Source organism: Gossypium raimondii, chromosome 8 (genome assembly GCF_025698545.1).
Source record: "Gossypium raimondii isolate GPD5lz chromosome 8, ASM2569854v1, whole genome shotgun sequence".
NCBI classification, from domain to species: domain Eukaryota; kingdom Viridiplantae; phylum Streptophyta; class Magnoliopsida; order Malvales; family Malvaceae; genus Gossypium; species Gossypium raimondii.
This window is the reverse complement of record NC_068572.1, coordinates 50,782,826-50,791,690: the sequence shown is the minus strand read 5'-3', so window position 1 is coordinate 50,791,690 and position 8,865 is coordinate 50,782,826. Positions and strand designations below refer to the sequence as shown.

At 34.7% G+C, this 8,865-nt stretch overlaps 2 protein-coding genes across 2 annotated transcripts; one reads left to right on the top strand and one right to left on the bottom strand.

Annotated features, from left to right (window-relative positions):
* The first annotated feature begins 1,052 nt into the window (after positions 1–1,052).
* Positions 1,053–2,431, top strand: LOC128032041 (uncharacterized). The gene is made up of 2 exons (XM_052635402.1): positions 1,053–1,198; positions 1,466–2,431. Exon 2 carries the CDS (start codon positions 1,765–1,767, stop codon positions 2,266–2,268), a length of 504 nt encoding a protein of 167 aa, XP_052491362.1. The 5' UTR covers positions 1,053–1,198; positions 1,466–1,764; the 3' UTR covers positions 2,269–2,431.
* Positions 2,432–3,690: 1,259 nt separating this feature from the next.
* On the bottom strand, positions 3,691–5,082 carry LOC105791970 (uncharacterized). Its single transcript, XM_012620305.2, has 3 exons — positions 4,906–5,082; positions 4,427–4,638; positions 3,691–4,342 (listed from the first exon to the last, which is right to left on the bottom strand). The coding sequence occupies exons 2-3, from the start codon at positions 4,634–4,636 to the stop codon at positions 3,785–3,787; spliced, it is 768 nt and encodes a 255-aa protein (XP_012475759.1). The 5' UTR covers positions 4,637–4,638; positions 4,906–5,082; the 3' UTR covers positions 3,691–3,784.
* Positions 5,083–8,865: the final 3,783 nt, after the last annotated feature.

The following is an 8,865-nucleotide window of genomic DNA, read 5'->3' as shown; positions in this document are numbered from 1 at the left end:
CATTACATAAGATTCTTCAAATGAAAATAACAAAATTTGTTTTGAATACTGAAATGTGTTTTGTCATATAAATAAGTCTTATTTAGTATAATTGGACAATTCGAAATATATGTATTGCTTTACTTCATAGTATTACTATGCTTTGACCCTATTAACATGGATGGTAATATGTTGATTCAAGTAACTAACAAAGAGGAGAAGACATGGGAGAAAAGTATTTGTTCATGCCAAGAATGAAAGTAGAGAGAGGGAGAGAGAGACTCCTAGAGTTGATGTGGAGCGCTTTTAGAGTAAGGTTGCTAGGTTGAAATAGGGTTGTTGTGTCGATTCTTTAGATTGGCTCAGGCAAAATATAAGGGGGTTATTTGCGGACCCCTCTCAATGAAAGGTCGTCTATAGGTTGCCCCATATCTTACCATGTGTCATGTTAAGTTGGAGGTATAACAAAATCGATTTCAATTTATGCTACCAGTTTAGTGGGGAGGGTTTATATAGATTGAGCTGCAGAATCATGAGTTGCCTTTGATATATTTCTGACCCATTGTAATTAAGGTTAATTGTGATTTTCATTCTAAATAAATTTCACTAAAGTTAATTGTGGTTTTTGTTTTAACCCATTGTTGCTGAGATTATTTGTGATTTAGACCTATGGCACTGGAATTAATTGTGATTGGAAGACCAATAATATAAATAGTTTTGAGGCCACAAATGGTTTTCTTTAGATGTCATACATATAATGAGAAATTTTTATCAGGTTATTTTATGAGAATATCTTATTCAAGATTTTTAGAATCGGATCGGTGGTCAAACAAATTCAACTGGTTTGATTAAAATGAATGAACTATGTAACATGAGTGCTTAAGTTGTAAGATTTTATTTTAGATGCTTAAAATGAAAAACTTTTATAGTTGAGGACTATTTATGGAATTTCCCTTAATAAAAAGAGTAGAGAGGGGGAATGCATTATCATTTGAAAACGTGCACCATCTTGTATTCCATTGTGGGCTGGAAGTGTTGGCTCGCACGTGTGGATCCTTTAATACCAGCTCGCGTTGTAATCAGAATAGATGAATAGGAAATTTAGCGCGCGAATAGGAGTATGGCGATTACTTTCGAATGGTTTTGGTATACAAGCAGTGTAAATCTTAGACATTCACAGCCACTTCCTCCATCTTTCTCCAAATGGCTATTGCCCAAGGTAATTTCATTCTTAGAAATTTCAATAATCTGTAGCTCATTAAATCCTGGGATTTTTCTTTATTTTTCACTTTCCCATCAATCATCGTTGGCTAAGCTAAATTTCAGTTTGCTGCTGGTCATGTTGACTTGGGTTCTCAAATTGTTTCTTTCCATCTACAAGATTCCAACTGCTTATTCAAAGTTATAAAATCATGTTCTGTTAGTCCTTGGGTCTGATTGCTTTTATTTTCAGTTTGTGTTATATCTTGTGCTTAATTTCCTGCAGCAAGAGATCAATGGAATGTGATACGGCAGCAAAAGTAGTGGAAGCAGAGAATATAACAATGGCAGAAGAAAATGCAAATCATAAAGAAAAGGAAGCAACGCCTAGAAGAATGAGTGAAGAATATAGAAAGCCTAATGTGACAGAACAACACAAAAAGCTCAAAGCAGAATTAGAAGAAGAAAACGCAACGGTGTTTGAAGGGATATCTTCTGCTTCAGAACAAGGAAAGGTGCTGGGTCTCTTCTTCCCTATCTTTTAAATTATCAACACCGGAATAAACTGTTTTATTTGGATAATTTATGGAGCAACTAAATGCTAATGTTAAGAGTGAAGTAGACTATTCCCACTTTGAAATCTTAGAAAAGGGTTTAGGAAAGGACCTGATAATGGTTGGGAGATTCAATGTTCCACTTCGTCTGGCTCCCATTGCAGACCGAATCTATGATATTTATGGTGATATTACTGCTAGCAGTACGCAAAGTGATTGTGCAGCTAAACCTAGCTATATTCTGTTCTGTGCTGCAATCAAAGAGATGGATGATCTCAAACTAGACCAGGTCAACGAGACTAAAATATTGTTGTGGCGAGATGCAATCAACAATGCCCACAACCTTCAATTCGGAGTGGGTTTCGCCATTGAACACCTGAAACGAATTGCTCGTGCATATATTGGTTTTAAAGCAATACTAAAGACATGCTCAACAACAAAGATGGATTCGTCGAGGATTGTTTCCGTGCAGCTAAATATTTCTTGGGCAAGCCTCTTAGCATCGGTCTGTTCCATTAGTATTATTCTAGCATAAGCCATTAGCCAGGCCGCCTTTCTCTTCAACACTCTTTTTATGTTTTTGCCTTTGTAACATCTTAGTGTCTTTCTATGTTTAATCAAATAGCATTTACGATCTTCAATTTATTCCCAAAATAACTTGTAGTATTTCTTCTTCTTACCCTAAGCTGCATGTAGATTCAGGCACTACGATGAAAATGCCAGCGTTGTTGCCCAAGGAGAGCATACAAAAATGGCTGCCCTTACAAAAACATAACACCATCTTTTTAGTATATTGAGTGTTGACTCTTTCTAGATCTCATTGCTATTTAACTTGAAACATACTCCCAACATATTTACTTCTCATGGAGGAAAAAGGTTGATTTTCATTTAAAATTTAATTTAAAACAAAACCATATATTCACTTCAAAATTTTGATTTTATTTTGAAATTCAATTTCTATCTTTTCTAAACTTAATAGACACATTTAAATATAAGTCAAAATTTGGCCATTCAATTAAATTAAAAATATTTTAAAATTGGATCTAAAATAAAATAAATTCTAATTTAATCTGAACAAATTTAGTTATTTTATTCTGTCTTTTAAAATGAAAAATTAATTAAACTTTAACCAAAATCCAAAATTAAATAAAAATTCAATCTGGTCCTAAATTTAAACATGAAATTCCAAATTAACCTTAAAACTAAATCAAAATTTAATTTAGTGATCTTAAGATTAAATAAATTTTCAATTAGGTCGAAAACTCTCAAAATCCATTCTCAATGATTTAAAGCTCAATCACCCCATAATTTGGATCAAGGGATCAAGAAAATTTGGCATCTATACCTGATTATGTTTTTTGTTCATCTATACATGTTTTGTTTGCATATATTTATATATATTGAGCCACAAAAGCATAGTTGTCGTTAATATTTTTCTGACTCATTGTAGTTAAGGTTAAATGTAATTTTCATTCTAAATAATTGTCACTAAAGTTAATTGTGTTCTAACCCATTGTTGCTGAGATTATTTATGATATAGAACTATGCCACGAAAATGAAGTGTGACTGGAAGATCAATAAAATCATTAATTTTAAGAAATTTTACTTAATTTTGTTATTTGAAATATCAGTTTAGTGGAATATCAAATTATCCAATTTTGTGTGTAAATAATTATTGTGTGGTTTACTTTTATCCTAAATTTCGATACATGTATCTTTGTTTATTCTGTAATATAAATTTTATAGAGATATAAGATTAGTGAAGTTTGGTAATTCGGATTTTGGTTTACGACGACATGCCTTGCATTGTCGTGGGATTTGTCCCAAAGGGGCAGCAAGGGTTTTCTTTTTGATAAAAAAAAGAAGGTGAGATTATGAGAAAACGCAGTGCCTGAATCTACAAGCAGCTTGGGGTAAGAAAAAGAAATACTACAACTACAAGTTGTTTAGGAATAAGTTTAAGATCATAAATGCTATTTCATTAAACATAGAAAGACATTAAAATGTAACAAAGACAAAGACGAAAGGCAGAAACATAAAGGTGGCATGGCTTAAGGTAGAAAATCACTAGGGAACAGACCGGTGCTAAGAGGCTTGCCGCTAAAATGTTCAGCATCACGTAGACAATCTTCGGGGACCTCCATATTCCCATCTACATTCTTCAGCTTGAGCATCTCTACACCGCTTTTCCCTTCCATTACTTTGAAACCAAAATATGCACACGCAATTTTACAGAGGTGCTTAATGGCGAAATCCACATTGAATTGAAGGTTGAGGGCATTGTTAATTGCATCTCGCCACAACAATAATTTAGTCTCGTTGACCTGGTCTAGTTTGAGATCATCCATCTCTTTGATGGCAGCACAGAACAGAATATAGGTAGGCTCAGCTGCACAGTCACTCTGTGAACTGCCTGAAGTAATGTCATCAAAACCATCTTTGATTCTGTTTGCAATAGGAGCCAGGCGTAGCGGAACTCTAAAATTCCCAACCGTTTTCAAATCCTTCTTTAAATCCTCTTCTAAGATTTGGAAGTCTGAATAATCTACTTCACTCTTCACTTTGGCTTTAAGTTGCTCTATAAAACTTTCTACGCACTCAGCATCAACCTGCAGTTTAAGTCATGGAGATGCACATCAATTCTAAAGTCAAAACCCACCAAGAAGAAGCATGAAAAGAGATTTGAACAACACCTTTCCATGTTTTGAAGGAGAAGATATATTTGTGTTCGATTTGGCTGCCTTCATCTGTTTCTTGGGCTGTTCTGTCACTGTAAGCTTTTCATATTCTTCTCTTATTCTTCTTCTCTGTTCTGCATCCGATTTTGCTTTCTTTTCTTTATGGTTTAGATTTTCTTCCGTCATTCTTCTATTATCTGCCGCAGCACAGCCAGATCTCACCATATCTATGATTGCCAAAAAGAAATCATAAGACAAATTTAAAAACAAAAACAGCCAGATTGAACACCATTTTACCAACCCATCTTCAATCACCAGTTTGAATCTTTGTAGACTCACTCACAGAAACAGATTCAATTAATCAAAATTTAAACAAAAAAGCAACCAACCAAGCCATGATTGATTCATAACAAACTAAAAAAATAAAAATAAAAATCAATCAGTGAAGCAGAAATCATAAAAAAAAGACAGGTAATTTGTAAGAATAGAATTACCTATTACTGCAAAATAAGCAAGGCCAAGATGAATTTTGAGAACAAACTTAAGACTACTACTGAATCAATAATTTTCCCACACTTGTTTATATAATGGTGGATCTAAGCCTAAGTCTTGACTGAAGGAGTCGTTGGAAAGAAAAGCGCGCGGCAACAAAGAAAGAAACGCGAGAGGTATTAAAGGGCGAGCGTGCGCTGTAAACATTTGTCCCACCAAAGATTTTATTATTGTTTTATAAAACTCTTGCGCTGCATGTTGATTGGTAGGCAGTGGGCGAAAAGTTTAATCGCTTCTTTTAACTTTCTCACTTTCAATTATTTGTTCCCTGTAAGATTTAGATGCTCGAACTCACTTTATCCTCAACTATTAATTTTTAGTATAATTATAAATTTAACCCCTTATACTTGACATTTTTATCATTTTGATCTATTTTTTTGGGCATTTAAATTTAACCAAATTATATTCTAGAGAAAAGTTGACTGGACACGATACTTATGTGGTATTAATATGGATATATTGTTTAAAATAAATTTTTTAAAATTTTAATAATTTTATGTAATTTTTAAACAGACAAATATATGATCCATCTTTTTATGACTTCAGCTATAAAAAACTTCAACATGGGTAGGTATGATGTATTTTTTTTCACGGCTCATCATTAAGTGGTTAAAGTGATATTAGAGGAAAGAAATATACAAGTAATAAACTTTTTTTTCTTGAATTCAATGATAATAATACATTAAATACTAATTTGGCGAATGCATAGTGTAACTAAAACAATGTCTGCAAGTTTTAATCTCTTTATTGGCTTGCACCTGATCGTGATTCGTGAACATAATGGAAGTCCACTATAACATGCTTTATATGACTATGAAATACTGCGTTTTGGCACAAGTTGGTGACACCAACATTGTCATAATAAATTGTAGGAGGTCTTGGTATAGGAATGTGTAGCTTAAGAAGAAGGTTTGTTTTACCCATATAGTCCCTGCAAGTTCGTTGGCAACTGCTTGATACTTGACTTAGGTCAAAGGTCGGACCAGGGATTTAAATAGCCGTCCGATATCAGAACCGCTTTTGTTGAAAATAGCGGTGCGAAGCCGAGTCACACCAATAGCGGTGGATCGCGGCCGCTATTCCCGTTATTTTCCGTTACAGTAAATTAAAATAAAAAAGTCATCCCCTCTAAACAAAAATCAACAGAAAACAAAAGGGAATATATTCCCCCTACCGCAAAATCGAGAGCTTTCAATCAAATAAAAATAAAAAGAAGTCCAAATAAATGAAAAACGTAATCAAAACTCAAAAGCAATAGAAAATATGAAATTCTATTTCTTATATTTATAAACTCATATTAGAGAGAAAAGAAGAAGAAGAAGAAGAAGAAGTTTTAGAAAGGCTTCTCATTTATTAGCAAAATTAACACAATAAAGAAAAAAAAACTTTAGATTTAACTTAAGAGAGTAAAAAAAAATGATTTCTAAATATAATTTAGTTTGCATAATAAGAAAAATTACTATGTTTTACACTTAAGAGGTTCATAAGTGTTAGAAAATACTCTAAAAATCATTAAAAGTGATTTTTTATAATTATAATAATAATTACTATGTTTTACAATAAGTTGTGCGAATTTTAAAAAAATTCACGACCACGATACCCGCAGTGACCGCAATAGCTTCCGTATCGGGTTTTCTCTGAAAATTATTCACCACTAAAGGAGATTGTCGCTACGCCAAGGAGAGACGACATTTCGAAGGAGAAGTGGATAGAAATTCTTCAAAATCTCCGAGAGGAGGACATTGAGCGGAGAGCTCCTTGGTTACTTCTAGATGAGATCCTGTATAGGTGTGGTAGTTTTGATTGGGTTCCTTTACTAGGGGTTTGGGGAGCTATTGGATATGCCCCATTATTGGTGCTAAGGCAATATAGGTCAAGGCAATTTATACCTGCGACCCAAGGGATAGCTGATTGTGAATTTTCGTACAAGGATGATGGTTATAGAAAGAAGATTCAAGAGATGACTAGTGCGTGGAAACAAACTCGCCGAATGAAGAGGCTAGCTGTGGGTCCAATGACAACTCCTGAGTATCATCAATGGTGGGCTAGAAGGATTAATGATAATACACTTGAGTAAATCAAGAAGAAAGCCAGTCAATAGAAGAGCATTTGCGAGTCATTCATTCTGAGTTGGAAATCATAAGGCAAGATTTTGAGAGGAGAAATGCGGATTTGGAGAAAAAGATAGAGTAAATGGAGGCGGAAAAGACGAACTTAAGATTGGATATAGACGTTCAGAAGCTTGAAAATGAGAAGTTAAATAAAGAGAAAAACAAGGCTGAGGAAGAGCTGGGTAGTCTAAAATCGGATTATAAAAAAATGCGTTTGTCAATGAGAACTGCTGGGCTGGGAAAGACTTCAGAGCAATGGCGAGTAGAAATCCGTGAAGAAAAGGACAAAGCCGATAGATGGGAATAGAAATTTCTGGAGATGCAGAGACGAAACGAATTTTTAGAAAATAGTTTGTCAGAAAGCCAAAAAGAAAAATGCGAGCTAAAAGATAAGGTGGTTGTGTTGGAAGGATGTCTTCGTCAATATCGAAGTCGAAATTTGGCAAAAGAATTGAAAGCTAGCTTGAGCAAGATTGAAGAAATGAAGAAAAAAATTGAAGAGCTAGAAACAGAGCTGCAAAATTGTGAGATCCAGATCAAGCACTTGAAAGTAAACGAGAGTCATAATAATGAACAGCTTCATCACTCTCAGAGTCAAGTTAGAAGTAGAGATCATCTTATCGAGGAAGCTGTGGTCCAGATTCGAGAAGTAGCTGATCATATATAGACTTTAGCAGTACAGGCTGATACGCTGAGTGTGAAGTATGAATTAGAATCGGATCGGGGATAAGAATTAGCTTTGTTACTTAGAAAGATTAGAGTTCTGGGTACTAGGGCAAAGTCTTATTTGTAATTCACTTTATGTAAAGGAATTTAATTTCTAGTAAAGTTTTCTTATATGAAATTGGATCAAAATTGATGCCTTTCTGCATTCATTTCATGCATTGCATTTTTTCATATGTATTAAGAAATACATCAATGGATTCTAATTAATTTAAATCACTCCTCAGTTAATTTGGAAACCAACCAACCCACCAAGCACCACTACGGTACTCGATCAAAAACTAAAGATATGGATCAAAGGATGGAAAGATTAGAACAATCTCAAAAGGAAATGCAGGAGCAGCTTCAAAAGCAAATGAATGAGCAACAGAAGATGATAGACAAAATGATGGAATCTCAAGGGAGTATGATGGCTCAGTTAACTCAGTGGTTCAGCAAAGAAACTGATAAAGGAAAAGACTCTGTGCTCAATATTGAAGAATGAGACAATGAGGGACCTGTCTATCCTCCAAACTTTACCCCCCAACAAGTTGAGATATACCCGCGTTGGTCTTCTGTTACCATTAATCCTCCGGGTGACGCTGTAACGCAAATGAATCTCCAGGCGGGATCAGGTTCTAACCCCGGAGCCAACTTTGTTAATCCTGCTATTCCTGATTTCGATGATACGGCTGGAAAGGAAAAAATGAATGATGAATTACCAAAACAGCTAGAGGAAAAGTACAAATGGCTTGAAGAGAAATTTAGAGCGATGGAAAGTGCAGAAGGCTACTGTGGAATGGATGCTAAATAATTGAGTTTGGTTCCGGATTTAGTGCTCCCTTACAAATTCAAAATGCCAGAGTTTGAAAAATATAATGGAACCAGTAGCCCCGAAGCTCATATTATCATGTTCTGCAGGCGAATGAATGGTTACGTCAATAATGACCAACTCTTGATTCATTGCTTCCAGGATAGCCTCACAGAGGCAGCATCCAAGTGGTACAATCGATTGAACCGTACCCAGATTAATTCATGGAGAGATTTGGCATAGGCGTTCATAAAGCAGTACAGTCATGTGACTGACAT